This window comes from Diadema setosum, chromosome 2, assembly GCF_964275005.1.
Source record: "Diadema setosum chromosome 2, eeDiaSeto1, whole genome shotgun sequence".
NCBI classification, from domain to species: domain Eukaryota; kingdom Metazoa; phylum Echinodermata; class Echinoidea; order Diadematoida; family Diadematidae; genus Diadema; species Diadema setosum.
The window spans coordinates 2,982,965-3,010,768 of record NC_092686.1 but is presented as its reverse complement, the minus strand read 5'-3'; the positions used below and the strand labels follow the sequence as shown (position 1 = coordinate 3,010,768).

The following is a 27,804-nucleotide window of genomic DNA, read 5'->3' as shown; positions in this document are numbered from 1 at the left end:
ATGCACCAATTCAGGTTATCGGGACCATTCAGATCCTTTGTTCGTAGAATTAAAAACACTAAAGGTAAATGATATTAATTTTTTGCAAAATTCACTTTTTATGTTTCGTTTGTATAACGGTCAGTTGCCATCTTCTTTTTTCTCATTATTTCATTTAAACAAGGATATACATTCTTATCCCACAAGGCAATCTGATAAATTTCATCTACAAAATCCTAAAACGGTGATGGCTCTGAAATCTATCAGACACACTGGACCTGATATTTGGAACTCTCTTCCTTCAGAAATTCGAACTTTAAAGTCTATGTATTCTTTCAAGAAAGCTGTAAAGACAATGCTGCTCTCTGGATATCAGTGATCTTATAATGTCATTGCAATTGTATTGTATATGAAATTCCCTCGTGGAATTATCGTTGTTCTGAATTTATTGCGTAATGTTATGTAACCGACCATGCATGACCTGTAACTGTTCACCTGTACTTCGGTGAGAAAATACTTTGCCATGCTTTGCTATTCAGAGATCCAGGTGTTCTAACTTTGTGTAATAGTGAAAGCAGACAGACCTCTCCTCTCTCCTTTCTCCTATCCCTATCTCTATGCAAGTCATCCCTTCCCTATTTTCCTATATGTTATGTATTATGTACGAGGGCTGCATGCAAATCAAGCAATGCTTAAGCTGTAGCCCTTCTGCGTTATTCATTGCATCACTGTTCTGTTGGACATTTATGTACAGGCAATGAAGAAATGTATTGCTGTATATTCTAAAGGTAATGAAAAAACTCATTTTGTTAGCAACTAATGTTCATGTATATCCATTTATATGTATGGTACCATTAATGTATATGATATATGTTTATGTATCTGTATGAGCAATGATATAATGCAGGAACCAATAAAATCAAATCAAATCAAATCAAATATGCATGAATGCCTGTTTGGCAATTTTGGCTTCATGTTAAGGCACATATTTGACACTTTAGAGCAAGTCCTTTTTCATCAAAACACGTATATTGTGTTGAGAATGTATCTCACTTATAAAATCCGGAGGCATATGGACAAATATTGATTTTCCTTAAAATTAGAATGATTTTTCCAACCCAACCTTATCTTCGAAACTGTACTTTACGTGTATTACTATAGCAACTTCCGGGTTCGGGCTTCTGGTAGTCGACCTCTTTCGTGCGCGCGCGCCACTGTTCAATTGGCCCCGTTTTCATTTGTACGCACTGAATGGTGAGCGCTTACTCTATTACATATGAAGAGTTTGTTTGCAAAAACTGATAAGTCCATTTTTGAAGATTTTGAAGTACGGTCTCTGTCATAAAGTACAGAATAATACCTTTCAAATGATATATCGGTCACCACATAATTATATAGGTACATTTCTGAAGTTATGGTCAAAAGAAGCAAAATATTTCTTATTATTCTCTTTATTTTTCTTGACCTTTAATCGCAAATATCTCCATTTGGCAAATATGGACTTATCGGTTTTTGCGAACAAGCTCCTCATATAGAACCTCTTTGGTTTCTACAGAGAATCCGATAGACCTAGAATTTGCAAGCACTGCGCTAACGCAGACCCGGGTTGTTTCTACAGAAAACGCATAATCGGAAAGAATCCGATTCTCCACCTGAATGCAGTTGTGACCGGATGTCTGGAAAGTTGGCTGGTGCATTGTGGGCCTGGGTAGAGCATCTACTGATGATGCGACAAAGAGATTTTTCTCCTCCCCACCAGTCACTGTGGGGAAAATCTCTTTGTGATGCGATCACCGATTGAACTAGACCGTTCTAGTGAAATTGAGTACCGGTAACGTTAGGGCCTGGGCCTAGTGTGGTACCGCCGGTACAACTCTTACTACAAGTTACAACCGGCTGTTGGACGATTTTGTTTTCATCTAACGTTAATAGGGCTCCTACCCTAACGTTAGCTCCAACGTTAGAAACTAGTTTTCTACCAGTTCTTTCGTTCGTCAATATTTCACGGATCTTAAACTAGGAAAGGTTGGATTTTTATTACTGGATTATCACATGTGACAAGACAACATCAGTTCACAGAGACACAGCTTCTGTAAGTTCTATCTCACGTTAACGTTAGGCCTAACGCGTTAGTCTAACAATTAACAAGTAAATGAAGTTAAGCTAAAAATGATTAGGCCTAGGGCCTATTAGGCCTAACTAGATCTAAGGCCTATGTTGTAGGCCTGCTGGATACTATCTAATGTTAGACTAGTGATTTCTACCATTAATTAACGACGTTAACGTTAACAACGTGGTCAACGTCAGGTAGGGCTAACGTGTCGTTAGATCTAACAGTAAACACTTCTAACAGTTAAAGTTCTAACGTCAGTAACAGTAGACGGTCTAACACCTTGAGAATTAAGTTTACATTAGAGGGTAAACGTTACGTTAACGGTCCACTGTGTTAGATATTCTAACTGTTAGACCTATTCTTGTCTAACGTTACTAGAGTAATACTAAAGAGGTGTCTAAAAATTAGGCAGACAGATTCTAGAGTCTAACTGTTAAGTGTTAGTTAGGCCTAACGGTAGGGTTCGTTTTTCCGAAGGTTTGTTAAAATTAAAATCTTAAAGAATAAAATGAGAAAGGTTAACGATTTGGAAGGTTCCCTTAACGTTACATATAACGTAAGCTAACGTTAGAAATTCTAACGTTAGTGTTAGAGAACTAGGGCCTAACATTTTTTTAGGTCTAACGAGTTAGACCTGATGACAGTGTCAGTGATTAAGCTGTGCTAGACCTAACCGTTAGGCCTAATAAGGCGAATAGACTAACGTCAGCTCTAACGTGTTGGGGACACCTAACGTTAACTGTTAGAAATCTATTTGTAATTTTCCGAATTAAGTAAAAGCATCATTCATGTGCATCTCATAATTCATGTAACGGATGTATTGCCTTGGTATTAAAATTAGACAGCGCAACTGTGTAAAAATAACACCCCTGTTCGTGTTTTTTTTTTTTTTATTCAGAGTATTTTCTTTACAAGTGAGTCAAATCTCAGGCAAATTGTGACTATTGATAGGTTAGGGTGTCGGACGTGTTGGGGACACCTAAACGTTAGAATTACAGCAACAGCATAACATGAAAAGTCATGGCCGTATTACATGTCACTGGTGATTGTCTTCAGTATCGGATTATTGAACCTGGCGTGTTTCTACAGCGCTGACACTGGAAACTGCCCCGGAAAGAACTACATCATTAGACGGTTAATATAATCGGAATCGGTATCGGAATCTGCATCGGAAAGAAACCGTTACTGGTGCGTTTCTACAGGCCCCTCTATCGGATACAATCCGATAGACCCGGAATTTTGGGTTCTGTAGAAACCAACGGCGTAAATCCGTACTGTGGAGTGGGGGGGGGGGATGATTGGTGATAGTCACCATCACCACGATTACAAGCCCATAACCGGACCGGCGCAGCCCCTGGGGGGGGGGGGGGGGGGGGGTGGAGAAGCTTGCCCCCCCCCCCACCTCCCACATACACATATTTTACAGGGATCAAATGTCCCACTCTTTTCCATGCAAAGTGGGAGGGAAGTGGTAGCAAAAATATGAAGACTTTTTCTTCTTGTTTTTTGTTTGTTTGTTTTTTGCTTGTCAGCCTACTTTCGGCGGAAAATAGACCTTAAAAGTATGAAGACTTTTTTGTTGTTGTTTCTCTTGTGTTTTGATGTTCTTTCTTGTTGACTGACAGGCGATTTTGACACCCCCCCCCCCCCTTTCAAAAACGTAGCGCAGCCCTGAATAATGCCCAAATAAATTCAATAAAATGCTAATAAGGATATCCATTTCTTTGTATGTAATAACGTAGAAGATATTTTCCTGTAGCTATTTATTGTATTCTTCAATTTTCTTGATTTAAGTCAGTAAAGCAATCATCCCAGGGGCATCGCTCCGTTTTAATGACGGGGGGTAGGGGAGGGACGTTGAGTTTGAATATCTGTGCGAGGGAGCGGAGCGGCCTAGCGGGGGGAGGGTGTGGTAGGGGGGTATCCCCCTCCCACACGAGGAAAATTTGGCATTTTCAGACCTGAAATTTAGCGATCTGGTGCACACTTTTGGTGAAATTTGGGGTTTTTTTCCTATCAAAAAACAAGTAAGAAAAAGAAATATTCATAGATAATTGAATGACTACATCGTGGTATTTCAGCTCTTGCTCCGCCTGTGCGACATCACTGTGAAGGCCTACTAAATAGTGGAGCCTATCACCGGCGTAGCCAGGATTTGATCTTAGGGGGAGCGGTTAGATGCGAGGGAGTGATGCGAGCGAGGGGGGGGGGGGGGTCAAGTGGGAGGGGGGGTTCCCCCTGCCACAGTGAGAACTTTTTGCATATTGATGTTGTAAATGGTGCAATTTGATGCATTTTTTTTTTTTGCTTGTTTTATCGACTTGAAACAGTCCAATATGTTTAAGTTAGCAGTACATTTTATGTAGATTACTATTGAACAATTTTACCTATAAAATGGTATCATTTAGAGAAACTTCTTGTATTAATTCTCACACTGAAGATCATGAACGCGATCATGAATTTTGACATTGTGCAGTCCAAAAACGGCCGTTTGTAGCTATATTTTTTTCGCTTGGGAAATTAAGGGGGGCGCACCGGGCGCAACTGCTGGCAATTACCCGGCAGCAACATCAGGAGAATGACATGACGATTAAATGCAAGCGAGCTGAAAAAAAAAAAATTTGACATTGTACAGTCCCAAAACGGCTGTTTGTAGCTAAATTTTTTTGCTTTGGAAATTAAGGGGGGTGGGGGGAGCGCACCGGGAGCAACTGCTGGCAATTACCCGGCAGCAACATCAGGAGAATGGCATGACGATTAAATGCGAGCGAGTGAAGCGAGCGAGCTTGAAAATTTTGACATTGTACAGTCCAAAAACGGCTGTTTGTAGCCAAATTTTTTTGCTTTGGAAATTAAGGGGGTGGGGGCGCACCGGGCGCAACTGCTGGCAATTACTGGCAGCAACATCAGGAGAATGACATAACGATTAAATGCGAGCGAGCGGAGCGAGCGAGCTTGAAAATTTTGACATTTTACAGTCCAAAAAGTGCCGTTTGTAGGTATATTTTTTCCGCTTTGTAAAATAAAGGGGGGGGGGCGCACCGGGCGCAACTGCTGGCAATTACCCGGCAGCAGCATCAGGAGAATGACATGACGATTAAATGCGAGCGAGCTTGAAAATTTTGACATTGTACAGTCCCAAAACGGCTGTTTGTAGCCAGTTTTTTTTTTTGCTTTGGAAATTAAGGGGGTGTGGGGCGCACCGGGCGCAACTGCTGGCAATCACTGGCAGCAACATCAGGAGAATGACATATTGATTAAATGCGAGCGAGCGAAGCGAGCGAGCTTGAAAATTTTGACATTTTACAGTCCAAAAACTGCCGTTTGTAGCTATATTTTTTTCGCTTTGAAAATTATGGGGGCGGGGCACCGGGCGCAAACTGCTGGCAATTACCCGGCAGCAACATCAGGAGAATGGCATGACGATTAGATGCGAGCGAGCGAAGCAAGCGAGGTTGAAAATTTTGACATTGTACAGTCCACAAACGGCCGTTTGTAGCTATATTTTTTTGCTTAGGAAATTAAGGGGGTAGGGGCGCACCGGGCGCAACTGCTGGCAATTACTGGCAGCAACATCAGGAGAATGACATAACAATTAAATGCGAACGAGCGGAGCGAGCGAGCTTGAAAATTTTGGCATTTTACAGTCTAAAAACTGCCGTTTGTAGCTATATTTTTTTCGCTTTGAATAATAAGGGGGGGGGGCGCACCGGGCGCAACTGCTGGCAATTACCCGGCAGCGACATCAGGAGAATGGCATGACGATTAAATGCGAGCGAGCTTGAAAATTTTGACATTTTACAATTCAAAAACTGCCGTTTGTAGCTGTACTTTTTTCGCTTCGGAAATTAAGGGATGGGGGCGTACCGGGCGCAACTGCTGGCAATTACTGGCAGCAACAAATATCTCGTAAACACATTTATGATGTAATCTGGGGAAATTTCAATCACAGAAGTGTATACTATTTTTTTTTTAGGGAGGGGGGACCCTCCGTTAATTGAAAGTATATCTCCTCCCATCCAAGGAACATTTGCATTTCTTTAAACTGAAGTAACAGACCTGGTGCACACTTTAGATGAAACAATTTGAAATCTGTCAATCTAAAGTGTATTAAGTAGAAATGACTGAACGAGGAGGGTATGGGAGGGGTTAGGCCTATCCCCCTCTTACGCGAGGGAGATTTTGTATTTTCAGAATTGAAATTCAGCCATCTTTGGGTGAAATATTTAGACAGTTTTCTATCAAAAAAGTAAGAACATTTCCACATCTCGGGAGTTACGAGGAGGAGCAAAATGATCTGTTTGTCCCCAATACTTCTACGGGGGAACCATCCCCCTCCCCCTCCATCGACGCCTCTGCATATGAGGGAGCTTTTGTAAGTGAAAGATCTGCTGCACACTCTTTGATAAATATAAGGAAATAAAACGTCAATCTCAAAAGTGTACAAAGTCTATCGAAAGGGACCCAGTAGCGGAGCTTTTGCATATTTATGATTGCAATTCAGCGATCCGGTGCATAATTCTGGCGGTAGTTGTTCAATTTTCCATAACGAAAGTTCGAGATTTGTCCTCATCTCGGGAATTGCTTGGGGGACAAAAGATTTGTCTGCCCCCAACATTTCCGTAGGGGCGGGGCAAATGCCCCTCCCCCCCCCCCCCCCGAGATAGATTCGACGCCCCACATCATCCCTGGGTATGCCCATAGATGTATCAGAGTCATCATCGTTTCAGGAATGATTCAGGAAATGGAGGGGGGGTCAATTATGGCGGTATAGTTTTTGTTATTGTTTGTTTGTTTTCGTACATAATTTGCAGATGGTCCCGAGTTGCTCGCTTCATAGCATGTTTACATGTAAGCCTATGCTATTTGACGTTGTCAACGTCTGGACCATACCTTATGTCGATATTACTTTCTTCGCGAGCGAGCGAAGCGAGCGAGCGCTTGAGAAAATTATGTATACATTATCCTACAAGATAAAATACTGTTCAGCTCTGTAACCTGTCTGAAGGCGGGCGTACGAACGTCATGCAATATGCCAAAATTCATACAATCACATTTCTGCTTCCTCCATTTTTTTCTCAAATTTCAGGGGGAGGGGGGGGGATGATTGTACAGGCCATCCCCCCTCCTCCATTTCAGGGGGGATATATCCCCCCATCCCCCCGGGATTTACGCCCATGGTAGAAACACGCTGAAAGAGGGTAAGGACCTCTTCGCAGAGGCCTCGCTGTTGTGATGTGCGCATTGTATGATGGGATATAAAAACACGAGATTCTAAACCCGACCGTTCACACGTACCGGCGCGGGGCCAGTTATCCCGCTAATTGAAGAATTAGCGCAAAATTTCTTGGGATAAGCATCGCAATGCTTATCTCGCTAATTTTCGGGTTTTTTCTGTCCACACGTGCAAAAAACTCGAGATACCGATCGCGATGCAAATCTCGAGATTTGTATCCCGCTAATTGGTGTACGTGTGAACCCCCCTAATTTGGCAGAAACTAGAGCACGCACGTTAGTGCGCGTATGAAAACCTAAAAAATGCGCCGCTTAAACTCCCAAGTTCATTGACCCTACCTGCCAAAATATCAAAAATCCTTCATAAATTCCAGAAAAAAAAAAAAAATCTCGGATCACTACCAAAATTTTATCATCTGTTACTTGTGTCATTCTCAACCTTTCCTGTAAGTTTCATCAAAATCCGATGACTATTTTTTCAGTTATTTTGCACACGGACAAACAAACAGTAACGAAAACATAACCTCCTTCCTTGGCGGAGGTAACAAAAGGTCTTCACAACCTGCTACAGACCCTGCCAGCTATATAGACCTATCTCGCTGTTGTGTACAACTTTCAAGCTGTTTGAACGACTCCTCACAGGCTCTCTCCTTTGGTGGAGCCTATCCTGCCGAGCGAGCAAGCAGGTTAAAGGTCAGCCAGGAGCTGTGCTGACCAAGTTCTAGCCCTGACCACTAAGATCGAGGCTGACTTCAAACGAGGCTTGAAAACTGGCCGCTCATAGACCTTTCATCGGCATAGGACACAGTGTGGAAACGTGATCTCCTTTTGAAAGTCATGTCCAAGATCCTGAATTGCCAGACTACTCTGCGCTGCTTTTCTTCGGTCCTCAGCAATCGAAAATTCAGAGTCACTCTGGGTATACCAGACCAGCTCTGTTAGGACTCTCAATGATGGTCTCCCCTGGGGTTCTGTGTTGGCTCATCCAGTCCTTTTCAACATACATGTGAGTGACATTCCCGCCACGTCATCCAGAAAATTTGCTTATGCAGATGACCTCGCCCTTACGTCTCAGGGTTGGTCCTTGGATGACATTAGCCGAGTCCTAAACCAAGATCTGGATACAATGGAGAAGTACTTCACCTTCTGCAGACTTCGCGCCGACCCTTCAAAGACTACCGTTACTGCCTTCCATCTTAGTGATCATCTTGCCAATGCTAAGCCGAAGGTTGCCTTCTGTGGCGAGCCTAGGTCAAGCGTGGAGTTTCCCACATGTATAGGAGTTACGTTAGACCGCACTGTCACATACCGAGAACACCTGCGAAGAGAGTTGTAGACAAGTTGAAATCACGGGTCAACGTCATCAGGAAACTGGCAAGCAACAATTGGGGTTCAAAAGCCAGTATTCTCCGTACTGCAACACTGGCCCTCGTCTACTCGTCTGCAGAATACCTGAACTCGGCAATGCGAGTAATCTCAGGCACACTCAAGTCCACCCCTCGTCACTGGCTATATCTTCTGGTACACATAACCCTCCCCCCTCCTCCCTACTCAGGAAGGAAAGGATGGCAAGGATAGCCAATGCAATCAATCCAGACCCTGACCTTCCAATCCACGATGACATGAACAGCCTACCTTCAATGCTCCTGAAATCCCGCAGGCCAGTCTGGATGTCCCCAAGCTTCCATCGTGATCACTGGAACATTTTGACTTCAAAGTGAATGGCGAAGATGCTGGTGTAATGCTGTCTCCATCACAACTCAAGTCACGTGCAGCACCCTCACTGACCCGACAGCAAAGCCAGAGGGCTTCAACCTCCCTCAGAAAGAGTGGCTTACCCTAAATCGCATCCGAACCCTCATGCAAGGACAGGCCACCGTCTACACAAATGGGGGTTCTCGGCTAGCCCGGCGTGTGACTGCGGCAATCCTGACCAACCCTGCGTCATATTGTGGAAGACTGCTACCTGCGGAAGTTCCCATACAGGCGGGCTTGAAGAACTTGTGATGCTGCCCTGAACTGGATCCGCAGCTTAGATATCAACCTATTTTGTCTATACCCCTTCACCCATCCCGTTGTATTGCATCATACGACAAAATAATAATAATAATGATAAGTACAGCATTTGTGATGCGCCATCGATCTAGTGGCCTATTCTGAACCGCCGAGGGACATAATTATAAAGAGAATAACATACATTATAATCATAGTTGTACATAAGAAGGTTGGAGAAGACGAAAGAGATAGAAATATATACCCGATGAGCAATTCAATGAATATTCAACCAAAACAAGATGCGATCTGGAATGTCGAGTTGATGCACGGGACAAGGAGATCGCCAAGTTGAAGTCAGTCATCGACAAACAGCAAAACACATTGGACACGGTTCAGCGGGCAATCAACACCTAAGAGCAATACTCCCGGCGCAATTGTCTGCGGTTCCATGGTGTCAAGGAATCTGAAGGGGAGGATACAGATGCGCTGATCTGCCAAATCGCGAAAGAAAAGCTTAACATACCCCTCTCGAAAGATGACATCGAGCGATCGCACAGACTGTCTTCGAAAAAAGATCTCGATCAGCCCCAGTCAGGAAACGCAAGAGTTACCAGGAACAACAAGCCTCGTGAGAAACGTCCGCGTGTCATCATCGTTAAGTTCGTCTCCTATCGCGTACGCAAATTGGTCCTCTCTAGGCGTCGCGTTCTCAAAGGGACGAAGATGGGGATCGAAGAGGACCTCACGAAGACCAACGCCGAACTGCTCAAAAAAACGAAAGAGTGTTCGAAGGTTCTTGCAGCGTGGCCTTCTGACGGCAGAATCCTTGCTCTAGTCCCAGCCAGTGGGGGAAGAACAGTGAAACGTTTAATCACTAGAGAGAGTGACTTAGATTGTATGTGACATTCGAGCTACTTCCTATAACGAATTGTTTCCAAATATGCTCACTTACATGATTTTTCCCTGTGGCATTACTGATTATTAACATGTTTCATGTTTCATGTGAATTTTCACTAGTTTCCCGTGGATTTTACTGTTCATAGTTTTCTTTTTCTTTTCTTTTCTTTTTCTTTTCTTTTTTTTTCTTTTGTAATGGGAATAGCTTATCCTTGTGTAGGTTGTACTAAGCCTGTTAAAAGTACCCAAAGAGGTCTACAATGTACGCTTTGTAGTCATTGGGTTCATGCCTCATGTGCTGGTATTAGCATAAGGGAATACGATAATCCTAACCACAAATTAATTGATTGGATGTGCTCAAAATTTATTTTCTCCTTCCTTCCTGTAAATGTGATTGAAAAACAAGAAGAGGAACAAATAATCAGAAATAACTCACCATTACATACGAATTTGTCCACTACTACTGGAATTTCAATTTTTTCAGAAAGTTTGGAATTTGATGAATTTAAACAAAAAGGCCTTAAATTATTACATCTGAATGTACGAAGTTTACTCCGAAATATTTGCGAAATCAGACAACTACTTAGGGAGAATGATATTCATATACTTTTTGTAAATGAAACCTGGCTAGATAATTCTATTTTGACCAATGAAATTGATATAGATGGTTTTCAAATAGTTCGGAAAGACAGGAACAGGAACGGAGGTGGAACTGCTATATATATCAGAAACAACTTACAATTTGAATTGCTAGATCACGATTCATTAAACTACTTGGAAGCCCTACCAATTTTAATATATCCAAGTAAATGTGTGAAACCGTTCATATTTTTATCATGGTATAGGCCTCCAAATAGTAAATCTGATATTCTTGATCATTATGAAGAACTGATTTCCTTCTTAGATGGCTTTAATCATAACATTATTGTTATGGGTGACCTCAACTGTGATTTAATGAAACACTCTCTTAACAGTGACACGAAGCGTCTTAATCAGATCAACGAGACATATTCCTTAAGCCAATTGAATACAACTAAGTTTACAAGAGTTTGTCAAAATTCTAAGAGCCTGATTGATCATATGATTTGTAACTCAAAGGAGATGATCAAGTCGCATGGTGTTCTCTGTACAGGGATTAGTGACCATTATTTGTGTTATGTGATCTGGAAATCTAACCATGAGCATAAAACTCCTCGTATAGTCACTTACAGGAAACTAAATAATCTTTCTATAGACACATATTTGGAGGATTTAACCGCACAAGATTGGCAATTGGTGTATGATTGCACGTGCCTAGATGATGCAGTTGAAGTTTGGCAAAATCTTTTATTAGAGGTTGTAAATCGGCATATGCCCTGCCGCCAAAAACGTGTAAAAAGTAAACCGTCCCCTGGGATGACTTCCGATATTTTAGAATTAATAAAGGAACGAGATAAATTAAAAGCAAAAGCGCATAAAGCCAAATGGAATTTTGTGAATGAAAATAATTCAACAATAAAAAATGATAAACAAATTTGTTATGATAATTTATGAAAGGAATACAGAACAATGAGAAACAGTGTAACAACCAAAATCAGGAAGGCAAGGCGAAGCTTTTACAGTAACAAATTATCTGCCGCTGAAAATTCCAACCAAATTTGGAATATTCTAAAAGATGTTATGCCAAACAAAACTTTATCACAAACTGGCCGTTCCAATTTGAATACTATATCTCATGTAAATCAATTTAATGATTATTTCGCAAATGTTGGGTCAGAGTTAGCGTCAAAAATGCCCCAAGTATCACGTGATGCCAATCAAAGTAAAAGTACTGAATTTATTTTTGACTTTGTACCTGTAACCGAGGATGAAGTGCTTAAAACATTAATGGGCATGAAGAATAAGAAATCTGTGGGCCTAGATGGTATCTCTATGCACATATTGAAAATGTCCACCCCTGTCATAATTCCTTCACTTACACATCTCTTCAACCTTAAATCCTTAAATCCTTAGCGGAAGGTGTTTTTCCCTCTCAGTGGAAAATGACCAAACTCATTCCTTTATTCAAGTCCGGTGATAAATCTTGTCCTACAAATTATCGTCCCATTGCGATTTTACCCTGTGTTTCAAAAGTTCTTGAAAAAATAATACAAAAGCAGCTTACAAGTTATTTAAAAACAAACGATTTGCTATCCACAGCACAGTCAGGCTTTCGAGATAAACATTCTACCACCACTGCTTTGCTAAAAGTTACGGATGACTGGTTGCTCGCCATCGACAGAGGTCTTTACACAGGGGCAATCTTCATTGATTTGAAGAAAGCGTTCGACACGGTGGATCCTTTCATTATGTTGCAAAAGCTAAAGCGAATGGGGTTTTCTGACGCTTGTCTTGCTTGGTTTAGAAGCTATTTAACAAATCGAAAAGTCGGAACACTTTTAAATTCTTCTATGTCAAATTTTTTAGATATACATCATGGTGTCCCACAGGGTTCTATCCTTGGGCCAGTTCTGTTTGTGATTTATATTAACTCTTTATGTGCCATGGTGAAAATACCCTGTGTGCCACGTTATTCTGAGACAGGAAGGTAGTCATGCTTTGAGAAAAAATTATGTTTTCCAATTTGTATAACTTCTACAAATTTCTGTCAAGATGGGCATGAAAGCAGGCAAAATTAATGAGGAACGCGAAGCTTTGTTTCGATATATAAATTGTATGACGAATCTATTTTCAATTTTTCTTTTAAATGACCAGTTGGTACATTACTGTAAAGGCATGACTTTTGCTAATAAAACCGTGACAGAAACTTACGATGTACCAGCAAATCTAGTTGGGAACACCGCTCGATAGTCAATCACCTCATAGAATGCAAGCCGTATATAAGAGGAACAAAAGCACGAGAAACGCTTTCATTTTGCCGCGGGATTAGCAGTGATTAGCGATTTATCGATCGGTTTTGGCGGCTTTGTTTGTTGAGCAGAATATGCGAAGTTGGCGCGCCGTCGACTGAGTCGGACGTGCGAACGTGGCACATAAAGAGTTAATGACATTGTCAGGCAAGTAAAGAAATGTCACATTCACTTGTATGCAGACGATACAGTGTTATATTTTTCACATAATGACCCTATTCATATTGAAAACGTTCTAAACAACGATCTTAAAAGAGTGTACGATTGGATGTGTGTTAACAAACTTAGTCTAAATCTCCAAAAGACTGAGAGTTTTTTGATTGGTTCTCGCTCTTTATTATCACGCCGCAATGCCCTTCGCATAAAGTTATGTGGGCAGGCGATCAAACACAAAGAAACAGTTAAGTACCTTGGAGTTACACTTGACCAGCAATTAAAGTGGGATGTTCACATCAATGCATTATTTGGTAAAGCTGGTAAACTTGTAAAATATTTTGGTCGACTTCGTCATATTCTTAATGAAACATGCTTAAAACTATTATATAATTCTCTTATACTCCCTCTGTTTGACTATGCCGATTTGATTTATGACTCGGCCTCGCAGAAATATACTTCGCAATTACAAAAGTTACAAAATAGGGCGGGTAGGATAATTCTTGGGATAAATCCATATAAGCATGTATCAAATCATGAAATTCATCAAATTCTAAACTGGGATTCTTAAAAACGTAAGGCGCAAAAAGCATTTAAATTCCATGGTTTTCAAATGTCTCCATGACTACAGTGCCCCATATCTTAAAGAATTATTTAATTTCATGTCCCGAAATTACTCTCTCCGCTCAAATGGTACCCTTTCACTGCCAAAACCCAAGACCGAATATTGTCGAAGAATGTTTTTGTACAGAGGAGCGTCCAGTTATAATGAATTACCTTCAGAGCCCAAGTGCTGTTCAAGTGTAACCAGTTTTAATAAAATGATTAATGATGTTATTCCGAAATATTTTTGATTTTTGTATGGCATAAAATAAACTGTATTTGTTATATGTATTTTTTTTTCATAATGTTCATATCAAGATAAATATCAAGTTTATAAAATAGGATGGGTGGGTGGGGTGTTATTTAATTCTTGCTCACTTTCTTTTAAGATATTGTTTAAAAGTTATAGTAATGTTTGTTTTTTGTTTTTCGCATTTGATGTTTTCTATTGCATTTATAATTTAATCTGTTCCTGGACCCCTCGGTAGAACAGCTGTGTCGTGTAGGCACAGCTGAGTAGGGCAATCCAGCCGTATTTTAAATATCATTCTGTTGACTGTACGATTACTGTTTTGTCGTTGTTTTTATACGGAAAATAAATAAAACAAAACAAACATATATGACTTCAGAAGCTTTTTAAATGTTTCAATGGTTTCTGCTGATCGGATCCTCAGTGGAAGAGCGTTCCAGAGAGATGGGGCTGCAGAAACAAAGGCTTTTTCTCCGAGAGTCGAGATTGTTCTTTTAACTGTTAATTGTCTGCCAGGGACGTATTCTGAAACAAGGTTTTGCAAATATTTTGGAACTGAAGAATGTACTGCTTTCCTTGTATGAAGAAGAATTCTAAACTCTATTCTCTTTCAAACTGGTAGCCAATGAAGATTTTTAATAACTGGGGTAATGCTGCTGGAGAAGCGAGATGTTCCACTGAGGACCCGAGCAGCAGAGTTCTGAGCACGCTGTAGTTTGGCAAGATGGTAGATGAAGCCTTGAACAACAATGCATTTCCATAATCAATACGAGACAAAACATACGAATGAATAACAGAGGCTGCAACTTTGTGTGATAATGATTTCCTGATACTGTGAATATTGCGTAGTTGCAAATATACAGATCGACATGTGTTTGTAATGTGTGTCGCCATTGACATTTCAGGGTCAAAGTAAACTCCCAGATTCCTACAATTTGATACAGCTTGTACATTGACACATCCAATTCGTAATGATTGACGACGGACCTTAGCTGCCAGATGTTTTGAGGCAATTATCATAAATTCACTTTTGTTATCATTCAGTTTGAGTTTGTTCCGTAACATCCAAGCTCTCATAACACCAATACATGCTTCAAGTCTATGTCTGGTAGAGGTCTCACTTAAAGGATCAGATGGATCGAACGAGGTGTACAGCTGGGTGTCATCAGCGTAAAGATGTATATGGATGCCATGGGTCCTTGCGATCTCTGCGAGAGGACTTGCATAAATGCTGAAGACTGACGGACCCAAAACAGATCCTTGGGGGACACCATACAAAAGTTCAGCGGAAGATGACATGCACTCATTGATCCTGACTGCCTGCGAACGGTTACACAAATAGGAAGATATCCGTGCAAGAGCAGATCCTTTCACACCTATTGAACGAAACCTTATGATAAGAATATCCTTGTCAATGGTGTCGAAAGCTGCTGACAAATCAAGGAGCACCAAGAAAACAGCTTGCCTCTTGTCAAATGCTTGATGTATATCATTATGGACTTTAATCAGGGCAGACTCGGTGCTATGATGCCTCTTCTAAGCAGATAAGAAGAAGAATCGCCAATTTCTCTTGATCCCATTTTCACTTGGCAGCCCCCCCCCCCCCCCCCCCAGATCAGCCACTGATTTAGAAGAAGTGAGTGTTTTAATGTCATATACTGGTAAACATACAGTATGACGTCAGAACGACCTGGTGAGCTTGTACTTTGTGTGAATGATACCCTGCCACATAACAGTCAGAATTATAGAAAATGATTGTTGAATACATCTAACTTTGACAGAATTATTACATCGAAATGAAATCGAAACCATTTTGAATCATATATACATATATATATATATATATAGAGAGAGAGAGAGAGAGAGAGAGAGAGCTCCTTAAATGCCCATTCGTTCATTTCATTTATTCGGAAAAATATAAACAACAGGCCTATACAAGTCATCGATAATACATTGTTGTTACTTTTATTGTTATTATCATTATTATCATCATCATCGTTATTATTATTATTATCATTGTAAATGTACCTAAGGAGTTAACGGTATTTGCTTGGGGATTCTTAATTTCTTGCAGGAAATTACGAGATCGCAAACCAAATCAAATTTTGATTTCGTTGTGCTGCGCACTCCTTGGTCTGTATTTGACCTTTGTGCTGATGATCACCCTTGACACGGAGCGAGGGGTGGAAGAGATTGATCCTATCCCATGCTGCATTCTGGCGGGCTTTCTCCACTACTTCATGTTAGCGTCCCTCTTCTGGATGGGGGTCGAAGGTTACAACATGTACGTCATGTTTGTGCGCGTGCTCAACACTTACCTGCCTTACTTCCTACGTAAGGCGTCGCTGGTTGCATGGGGTAAGGTTATGACGTACACGTCTGCACTCTTGTAATACCAATTTTAAATTCTGTCTACAGTCAGCAGACTAATGAAAATGCATATTAGACAATATACACATAAATGTTGCTTCAGCCCCTGGAGCCTATGATAAATCAAGTCGTGATATCATATCTATGCTTGTCCTAGATGGAATTTAATTTGTAATGATTTGTAGCAGAATTTTAATGAATCTTTTTGCTAATCTGCGTTTCTAGTGCAGGTGACTTTGTTTTGGTTCTGTAGCCTCTTGTAAAAACATACATGCATACATATACATACATACATAATTTTCTGAAAAAAAAATAAAAAAAGTTCAATTTCAATTTCTCGAAGATTCCTTCCCTTATACGTCGCTGGAGAAATGGATAAAATGATCACTTAAAAATACAGTGTACGTAGGTAGCGAAAACACTGATCTATTAAGAATAACTCACACTAAGAATGTCTTGATCATTCAATATAGGATGTCCTGTCCTGATCGTGGCCATAACTGCTGGAGCGACACGTCAAATGTACGCTGAAACTGACTAGTAAGTTCATGCCTATAGGTGGTATTTGGCGCTTTGTACCAGTGTAGAAATTGGTTGCCTAATTCGGGAATGATACTAATATTATTACCAACTATGAGTAGTCTTGTTAACATTACCGAGGGTAGCCTCTTAAATTGTGTGAACAATTTTCTTTCCAAGATACCCTGCCATTACGATTACCCCAGAATTGAACATATTTTACACCCATTTGAAAATATGGGTGGAGAAGGGTAAGAACGTAACTTTCGGACCTGCTAGGACATCCGAAGCCTTAAACTCATCCTCATGGAGCTTCTACGGAAAAAATGAATATCTTACGACCAAGCATATAGCCTTTGTTCCATTTCATTCTCGCCTATCAATTGTAAATCACCGAAATAAAGTAATTGACATTTGCAGCAAAAGTTGAATTTGTCCCCGTCGATCAAGGTATACTCTTTGCTGAGGTTGGATATTGCAACTGATGTTGTTAATCAGTTACAATAAAACAATTCAACGCAACAGTCATTAATTTGAATCAGGTTGGCCTAATATGTTGCCGATATGGCTACAATGCTGACTCTGCATAAGGTGATATGCGAAGCTAAACAACAACAACAATTTGAAAGATTAAAATGGGTATGTTTTATTTTCCTCCATTTTGGACCTGCAGTTGTTTCTTGACCCTTTGGCCGTTGGTTGGCGGCGTGCTCGTTCCTGTGGGCCTAATCATGATTTTCAACATCGCAGTCTTTGCCCGCGTGATTAGACGACTCAACAAAACGGTCAAAGGTCGAATGATTGACGAGACAGAAAAGCGACGGCGCCTCCGTCGCTTCCAAAACGCCATCTGCATTCTGCTGTTGATGGGCCTCACCTGGGCCCTCGGGTACCTGAGCATCATCAGACCGGCGAGCGAGGCTGTTCTCGCCGTGTTCACCGTGCTTAACTCACTACAGGGATATTTCATATTCATGCTATACTGCGTGCGACAACCGCAAGTGCGTAGAATTTGGCGGAGCCAGTTCCAGTGCTGTTTGCCCGAGTTTATGCGGGCTTCTAGCTTCAGATTTACTTCTAACAGTTCAACTGTCAAGAATAGTTCTGGAAGGTTCCTTCCGTCAGGTAGAAAGAGAAAAGCAAATCAAAGTAACAATTTGAGTTCGCAGGGATTCCTCCCCGAAAGCGTGGAGAGGACTCCCCCAGAAAGAGTGCCGAGGGCGCCCTACCAAAACAAAGGATTTGATTCGTGAAATGAAAGAATTGCAATGGTATACCATCGGTATGGAAACAGAAACGGGGTTTCTAAATGGAACAGTGCTTTAAAATTCGTTAAATCTTAATGTTATGGATGCTCAGAAGCAGCTGATCAACTCAACGAGAAAGTATTAAACTCGTTGAATGCGATATAAGAATTATCATTACATTGATAGTAAGAAACTTCAAACTCTTTTGAACGGAAATATTCATAGATAATTATATGGCTAATTGTTGGTGTGCTTTTTTTTTCCTTTTTCTTTCTTTCTTTTTTTGAATCTATCACTGGTCACGTTTACGTTTGGCATTCAGATGAACACAGAATTGATCTCGAAACATTACCGTGATATCAAAAAAAAAAAAACTGTTTGTAGAAAGTTTGCCACTACTGGAACATTAAGTCTGTAGAGTTTCTGTAGTCAGTATTTGCGGAACCTTTAAAGTTTAAAGAGATGGTATAGTCTTGGTTTAGATGGAACTTCAGGTTTGTAACTTTTTTGTAAGATAATGAGAAACTATTTATGAAATACTAAAAAGCACAACTCTAGGAGGAATTCAAAGTTTATTTGTAAGTTTATTTGATGAAAATTTGGTTTTGAAATGGCTATGATATACAAAAACAACGTGGTCCTACCTTTTGATTAGGACTTGTTTTGTTTTTGTATATCTTAGCCATTTCAAAAGCGAATTTCCTCAAATGAACTTTGAAGTCTTCTCACAAGTGTACGCTCTTTCATATTTGATGAGTGATTTATTAGATGAAAGCTGGCTGTTATATCACAGGGCCGGCGGAGCGATTTCAAAAGTGTGTGTGTGTGTGTGGGGGGGGGGGGGGCGGGCACTTCCGGGTTACATGAGCTAACAAGCAAAAAAAGGGGGGGGGGGTCCTCAGCTCATCCTTCCCGTTCCTCTTCCGGATTTCATGAGCTAACAAGCAAAAAAAAAAAAGTCCTCAGCTCATCTCTCCCCTTCCATTTCCGGGTTTCTGTTGCTGACAAGAAAAAAAAAAAAAAAAAAAAAAAAAGGTCTTCAGCGGAAAAACATAACCTTACCGCGCTCACATTTCAAGATATCTATCTATTTCTCTTTAGTGCCACTTACGTACTTCTGGGTTATAAAAAGTTATGACACATTATGTATTTCTTTGTATGGTCCACAAAAGGGGGGGGGGCTCCCCCCCCCCCCCCGGCCCCCACGGTTCCGCCTGCCATGTTTTAAAATACAGTGGTCCTAGTAAAAGTTGGGCTCCATTCTTTTTTTATATGCACCACTTTGTTTTTCAATTCAATTCAATTCGATTTTATTGTCCTTTTCTGATTTTTTTATGCCTCCGCCACGAAGTGGTGCCGGAGGCATTATGTTTTCGGGTTGTCCGTCCGTCCGTCCGTCCGTCCGTCCTTCCGTCCGTCCGTCCGTCCTTCCGTCCGTCCGTCCGTCCGTCCGTAATGAATTTTGTGGACAAGGTAACTATCAAAACCTGTTGAGGTATCCTAATGAAACTTGGCATGTATGTGTATTAGGGGGTGAAGTTGTGCCTATCAACTTTTGGGTGCACATGCTCAAGGTCAAAGGTCAAAAGGTCAAGGTCAAATACATAAAATTTCACTATTTCCACCATATCTATTGAATGCCTGAAGATATTTTCTTGAAACTTATTGTATACATGTATTACCCAATTAAGATTCTTTTGTGAAAGTTTGCGTCATGAGGTCAAAGGTCAAAGGTCAAAAGGTCAGGGTCAAATACATGAAATTTCACTATTTTCGCCATATCTATTGAATGCCTGAAGATATTTTCTTGAAACTTAGTGTATATATGTATTACCCAATTAAGATTCTCTGGTGAAAGTTTGGGTCATGAGGTCAAAGGTCAAAGGTCAAAAGGTCAAGTAAAAATATCAAAACTTCTTTTTTTTCTCCGTGCCTTGGAAAATTGTTCAAGGTATCTTCATGGAACATATTTATACATGTACTGACTGGAAGTGATTATCTAGAAAATGTAGGGTTCATGGGGTCAAAGGTCAGGGTCAAAGGTCAAGTGCAACACTTCAAAATTTTACTATTTCCCTCATATTTATGCAATGCCAGCAGGGTTATTATTTTTTTTACACTTGGTGTATGCATGTGTAACCTAATAGAAATTCTCTGGAAAGTTTTTTTTTTCTTCTTTTTTTGCCTCAAAGGTCAAAAGGTCAAAGATCAAGTGAAAGTGCTGAACTAACTTTTTCCTCCATATCTCGAAGTGGCTCAAGTTATCTTGAAACTTAGTACATATTATGCATGTTCTACCTGAAAGTGATTATCTTATGAATTTTAGGGTCAAGGGCCAGATGAAAATGGTAACAATTTACTATTCAATTCAGAAATTGCACTTTTTCTCCACACCTGTACCTTGAAAATTACTCAATGCCTAAATGTATGAATGGGTCAAAGTCAAGTTAAAGTCCTTAAATCCCTAGATACATGCTCTCCTATTCATCCAATTAAACCTAGGTCAAGGAAGGTGAACATTCAACACATTTGTGACAAACTTGTCATTTCAATATTTTGCCAATTTTGTGAAAATGTAATCACACATTGTCCACATGTACTATCTAGACCTATTGGGAAAATCATGCATTATGGCGGAGGCATACCAGTCGCCAAAGCGACATTTCTAGTTTTTTCTTATTTGCATGCGTGCACATTACATAAACAGAATAAACGTGTAATATAGATACATTTACATATAGACATATATATACAGCAATACGATATCAATATCAATGGCAGAGATACATAGCACTAGAGGAAAAATCAATCCGTATAATAATGAGTCAACACCGTGTTGGGTTGATGTTTGCCCAGGTGTGTAAATGTGTGTCGAATTGATAATGACTAAGAATTTTAAACCATAATGAGTGAATGTATTTTATGTCTTAATGAGTGACTACATCTCTTTAAACTAGAGGGCATTATTGTTACTTTTTCGGCGTATATCATTATGTAATATCTAAATCCAGTATCCCTTGGTGATTTGTCAGAACATTATTACAACATAGGTTATCTATACTGCCATGTTGCCGTTTGTATTGCCTAGTATAAGAAAGCTATGAGAACTCGGAAGTAAATTGTGGTGGTGGTGTATCAGCGTTCAGGAAGATTTGATGTCGCTCAGCTGACTTTCAATCTCACAAAATTTATGAGGTATAGGCAGCAGTAACATCTCTTGTCTGCCCCTGAGGCTATATGCAATGCAGATTGTCCATGCGAGTTGTAATAAATAGAGGATATCTTACCCTGTCTGTTTCTGTTTGTATTCGTGTATGTTACATGTGCATGCATGTATCACACACACAGACACACACTTTTTTTTCCTTGATATTTTATTGATTTCATTCAAATCATTCATGAATCAACCAATTCTGGGTGTAACATGAACATAAACGGTACAAATGCAATTCAAAACACAAACAAATCCATTTGACAACTTATACTGCAAATCATCTCTCTTCAACATAAACAATTCGATTATAAATCAACCATACTGACAATTTCTTCACGAGAAAGTATTGACATGCACCAAACCTATATCCTTTGAATATACTGAATTATGTAACTCACACTCACAAGGGCATAATATATGCATAAAAAACAAAAACAAAAACAACACACACACACACGCACATGCACGCACACACAACACAAATTAACGAGATCAGCAGTGCGATGCTAAACCCATGACATCTTGCACTTATTTCTGAATTAGTGCGCTAAATCTCCCCCCCCCCCCCTGCGGTGACCATATACACTCGAGACTTTTATAGGATGGTGCGTTGAAAAATGACCGGATGGTTGTAAGTTATACAATAATAGTGATAAATACACAATAATGACAATAATTTTCCCCATGAATGGCTCTAAATGTACGGGAGAACGGTATTTGCCACAGTATCCCATAAAATGTATTAAGGAATAAAAATTTTAAAAAGGAGGAAAAGACATGAAGTGTAATGTCCAAATATACTCTATTTTTACTATACAATGTATGATTACTATAGGTCCTCAATTATTGTACAGACTATTCATTTCACTATGTTCTATTTACCTTGTTCTCTGTCATCAAAAGAAGTGAAACATATGTTATGTCGAAAAATGAAATAAACTTTGAATTTGAATTTGAATTTGAATATAAATCTGTGTCCATTTCAGGCAATAACCCAACTGAATTTCAAATAGACTTCATAGTATAATGGCATAGGATAATACTAACGCACTGATTAGGCTGACACACTCACTGTGTGTGTGTGTGTGTGTGTGTGTGTGTGTGTGTGTGTGTGTGTGTTGTCAACTCAGGATTAGTCCATGGGCCAAGACCCGAAAAATGGGGATACGCTTATCAAGCTATGATAGTATTTCCAAATGAGTAGCTTAGTCATAATAAATGAATTTTTAACCAATTTGGTCTCGTTTTTATATCCCTATACTTCTGAATCGAAACTAACCGCTATACAAATACGAGAACTGCCTTTTATGTCCACAGGTATTCTGTTGTAATCGCGGTGCGCTTAGTCTTTATTCAAGGCAGCGAAGGGAATATCCAAAGGGTTATGATGTCCACAGCTGTCTCGCGGTGCGCTTAGTCTTTATCTAGAACAATGTACCGTTATCATATCTAAAGTTCCTAATAAAAGGGATTGTCTATACTGTTTTTATACCACCCTCTCAACAAATACATGTACATCAGTTTTAAACAAAAATCACTCTGTTCATTTACAACATTATTGATTATAATGTATTGTAGTGTACCGGTACATTGTTTTTGCATAATCTTTCATTGTTGGATGGAAATAAAGCGACATTGGCGTGGTATTAGCGTTTTCATTTTTTTCATTAGCGATATACACTGTATTATAAGCTTTGGACATTCCCTTTGCCGTCTTGAATATTAGACTAAGCGCTGTGGACATCATAACCCTTGGATATTCCCTTCGCTGCCTTGAATAAAGACTGAACGCACCGCGTTTACAACAGAACACATGTGAACATACAGAAGACAGTGCTCTTCTTTGTATAGCGGTTGGTCTCGATTCAGAAGTACAGGGATATAACAACGAGACCAAGTTGGTTTAAAATTAATTCATCATGACTAAGCTACTCATTTGGAAATGCTATATATGAACAAGACAGCAGCTGCATTCACCTGATTCAATGGATTACAAATATCCCGAAAGTATTCTACTTCCTCATTTGGTTGGACGCTGGCACCAACTGTGCACCCTACATGTTATTGTTCATATCTTACCGAGTCATTCAACCCTGAACACGCCTGAATTCAATGAAACCGCTGAAACCACAGAAATCTATGGAATTGCATTCCTGTGTATTTAAAAAAAAAAACACACAAAAAAAAACACTGTTCAGAAGCAACAACAGACGCGGTCACACTGGTAAATATATGCGAGGGTGGGGGAATATCCCTATTTGGAGAGGAAAGTTTCGCGGGAAGTTGGCAGTCACACTAGGCGTTTATACATCAGCCCGATAAAAATCCAAGCTCGAGATATTTTTCGCGATCGCAGATAAGCGCGCTATTTCATTTCCTACTCACATCAGCCAAAGAGAATTAGTCCGAAATTTTTTCGAGCTAATTCGACAGCTGAGCATGCGCAAAACAGTGTCGGGTATACCAGTAGAGTGCGCGCTTTCAAAAAATTACCCGCATGATCGCCATTTTTGTGTGCGGGTTGCTTCAACCGGTTGCTCGATTACACTACAGTTTTTTGCTTTATTGTATTCATTCATTGGTAATGGAAGCTGACGAAACCCTGCTTAATATTATGAAGCGAAAGAGAAGACGCCGTGAGGAGAGGAATCGTGAACGATTCTTCGAATTTGTGAAGAGAAGGAACCGTTTATTTCTTCTACTCACTGCCACAAATTGTCGCCCGGCATAAATTGTCGCTCCCTGAAACAGGCGACAAATTGTGCATGGAGCTGACGGCCAAATTGTCGCCCCTGCACAATTTGTCGTCTGGCGACAATTTGTGCGGAGGGCTGACGGCACAAATTTTCACCCGCCCTCGAAGCACTTTTTTTTTTTTTTTTTTTTTTTGGGGGGGGGGTAATATCATTCTTGACATAGTCATTGAAATACCGACACAAACAAGACAAGTCAAGGTGAGGTTTCAAGGAAGTGTGTATGTGCGCGCGCACGTGATAATTGAGTGTCCGTTTGTGTGTGTGTGTGTGTGTGTGTGTGTGTGTGTGTGTGTGTGTGGTGTGTGTGTGTGTGTGTGTGTGTTTTTTCGTTGCTTGTTTATAAATACGTATGTATTTGGAGTGTGCATATTATGGCAGTTCGTTCGTGCTAAAATCAACTAACGATTGAGAAATTATTTACTGAATGCCGAAATTATTCGCTCATCAAACTTATTCTGGGACAAAGAATAGTGATATGGCAATTGAAGTTAAGACTGATGGAAGAAAAGGAATGCAATGAAAAAAAAAATGAACAAAGACAGATAACATTTACAGAGGTTACCTCCCTCGTATTCCTTTTCTCTTGGTCTCTCTCTCCTAGCCCGCCTCACCGCTGAAATTGACACACCCATACTATTTTGAAACCAACGCCGCTGTGAACTCTATACTTGCTCATGTACGTTGCAGGCATTTTCATTGCCGCAGTAGACTTTTGCTCCTGTCTGCTGCTGAAGATTTATGTGGTAAGACTTTCTTTTCAGTTTGATTAATATCTAATTAGAAAGCCCGTTTAGCGTCTGCACCTACAAATCATACACAACACATACCATGCAGCCCCCCCCCCCCCCCCCCCACACACACACACATACACGCATAACTTACCAGTCATACCCATCCAACCCAAGCATACCAGTACCCGGAGCAACCACCCTAACCACGCATTTCATATAGTACTTAGTACATGGCCGACGACAATTTGTGCAGCTACGTTTCATTTTTCCTGCCCAAATTGTCGCCATCGAGGTCAAAAATTGGGAACTGCACAAGCAGCACAATATTTGTCGCCAGGCGACAATATGCAGGGGCGACAATCTGTGCCGTCAACTCCTGTACAAAATGTCGCCTCGAGCCGGGGGCGACAATTTGTGTCGGGGCGACAACGTCTCACCATTGAATGAAAAGCCCCCCCCCCCCCCCCAAGTTTGATTCGTCATCTTTCGAAATACTATCATGGTATTTAAATGAATGATTCAACGCACATTTTATATCAGGTGGGATTTTTTGTACAATGCAGACACAATAGGGCCTACCAGGGGAAAAAAGCGACTGCGCACGTGTAGCGTACGTATCCATTTATTGTATATTATGTTGAAATATCCATTGCTATCATAATTATAACAGCAGAGTACTGTCCCTTCTCATTGAACACTGCAATTTTCTTTTGTAGCTATTTTTTCTAACTAGGCCGATGACAAAATGAAGTATTTCAACTCTGCAGCAGCTGTATTTTTAATCCCCGCCCCCACAAAAACAAAAACAACTTACATGCAATATTTTCACTTTCAAGAATCTAGGCCGTATGAAACATTCCGAAACAAATTTTGTTTTATATCATGGCTTGATAGAGATATCCTCTTGTAATTTTATTCAATAGTAGCAATATCTTAATCAATGTCATTATCATTATTATTGAAAGCACAAGTTTGTAAACACAGAATTATGCTAATTAGTTTGTGTTCCTTTTCAATTCAAATACCTTTATAATAAAAACAAAAAGGACTGGGACTACAGAAGGTGCGCTGATATGAAAACGAGCCATTGAACAAGTGATGAAGATAATGAGGGGGAACAGCAAAGCCATTGGGTCAAAGTCTGTTGCCTCCTTTCATGGGCGATTTCATGGGCGTTTTCATAGAATAAAGCTAGGAATAGTCTTTCCCCTTTTTCACTCGTTTTGTTACGGCCTGATCACCAAAGGGGTGGTTCAAAACGCGCGCGCGCGTGTGTGTGTGTGTGTGTGATGGAGAGGGAGTTGCAGAATAATGAACCTTTGCGAAGGAGGCTAAAAAAAAAATTACAATGCTGCTTGTCGTGATTTCGGAGCACCTCTCTAAGTGTAATCAAAAGAAGCCCAACAGGAAGTAGCGCTCATATTAAAATGCGTCGAGCTGTTCGTGAACAGCTAGTGGTACCTATACAGCCTCAGCAATCGTCACTTTTCCTCCCATTTCGTTCTCCAACCACCAGTTATGCTCTGCGGTAGAGATTCATTCGGAATACACTGAAGCACATCAACGGTACGTATGCACAAACGATTTTATACTTTACTCTCTTGTTCGAACGGAATTTCTTAATCACTTTGCATTTTGTTTGTTGTCATCCAAGCTCGGACATTATTTCACTCTCGCTATAAGGCGACGAAGTACACGACAAAGTATACGACAAAGTTCGCGTGTACAACGCCATTCCTTGCTGAAGTTGAATCTATGACAAATAGATAAAATAAGATCAAGCGAACTCAACGGTACAAGTGTCTTTTTAGCGCGGACATGAAATTAAAATCTTGAAAATCACCCGTTTTTTAACCCTTTCCCCCAACACCCCATATTGTCATCACCTCAACTTTCGTGCATATATAATATTATAACTGCAACAATTGCGAAAAACAGGTGAAAATTAGGAGTTCACCATTTTCTTATCTTATGAGTTTCTTGTTATGTCTTTCGTTTCTGATTACGAGTATACAAAGAACGGTGACACGACTGTTGCGACAAAAATTGTCGCTCCGTCACAAATTGTCGCCCCCGGCTCGAGGCGACAATTTGTGACAGAGTTGGCGGCACAAATTGTCGCCCCGTCACAAATTGCCGTCTGGCGACAATTTGTGATGCTTGTGCAGTTCCCAATTTTTTACCTCGATGGCGACAATTTGTGCTGGCAAAATGAAACGTAGCTGCACTTATTGTCGTCGACCATGCACTGTGAATTGTGTGGTTGCTCCGGTGTTATGCTATGGTGGGGTGGGTATGACTAGTAAGTTTAAGTTCAAGTTCAAGTTGATTTATTTCATTTCCAACAAACAAAATAATTGGAAGTACAATGAAACATTCATATACACATATGTCAGAAAATCAGTACCACAATGCGATGAACAGAAATAACATTGTAAAAAAGATAACAGTAAATTATCAACAGAGATACAAAAAAATAAATGTTATGTCACTGTGGTAAATGCATAAACAATATTGCTGGAAATGGAGGGGACTGCTAAAAAGCAGAGCTTGTAGAATGCAGTCCCCTCATACAGAAAAAAAAAATATAGTAGCAAAAACAACAACAATTTCCCTAAGCGGTAGTAAAAAAAAAAAAAAAAAAAAGACAGAGTAATACACACATACATGCACACATACCAACGCACATTGACAAACACATGGCGGCTCTCTTGTGAGGAAATATTGATGAGAGGATAGAAAGATAGTGAGGAAGGTAGTAAGTCCGAGGTGGACAAGGGGGAGAGGAGAGGGAAACGATGGGTCATAACCAGGGCACTGGAGGCACAGAAGCTTGAGCTCACTGATAAACAAA

General features: G+C 40.3%; 1 protein-coding gene across 1 annotated transcript in view; it reads left to right on the top strand.

Moving 5' to 3' along the window:
- LOC140246135 (adhesion G-protein coupled receptor G6-like) overlaps nt 1-18,451 on the top strand; it is a 31,111-nt gene extending 12,660 nt beyond the window's left edge. Inside the window, exons 6-8 of the mRNA XM_072325574.1 lie at nt 16,188-16,471; nt 16,957-17,023; nt 17,676-18,451. Of these exons, the coding sequence (XP_072181675.1) occupies nt 16,188-16,471; nt 16,957-17,023; nt 17,676-18,255 (931 nt within the window). The 3' untranslated portion in view covers nt 18,256-18,451. The remainder of the gene's footprint in view (nt 1-16,187; nt 16,472-16,956; nt 17,024-17,675) is intronic.
- The last annotated feature ends 9,353 nt before the right edge of the window (nt 18,452-27,804 follow it).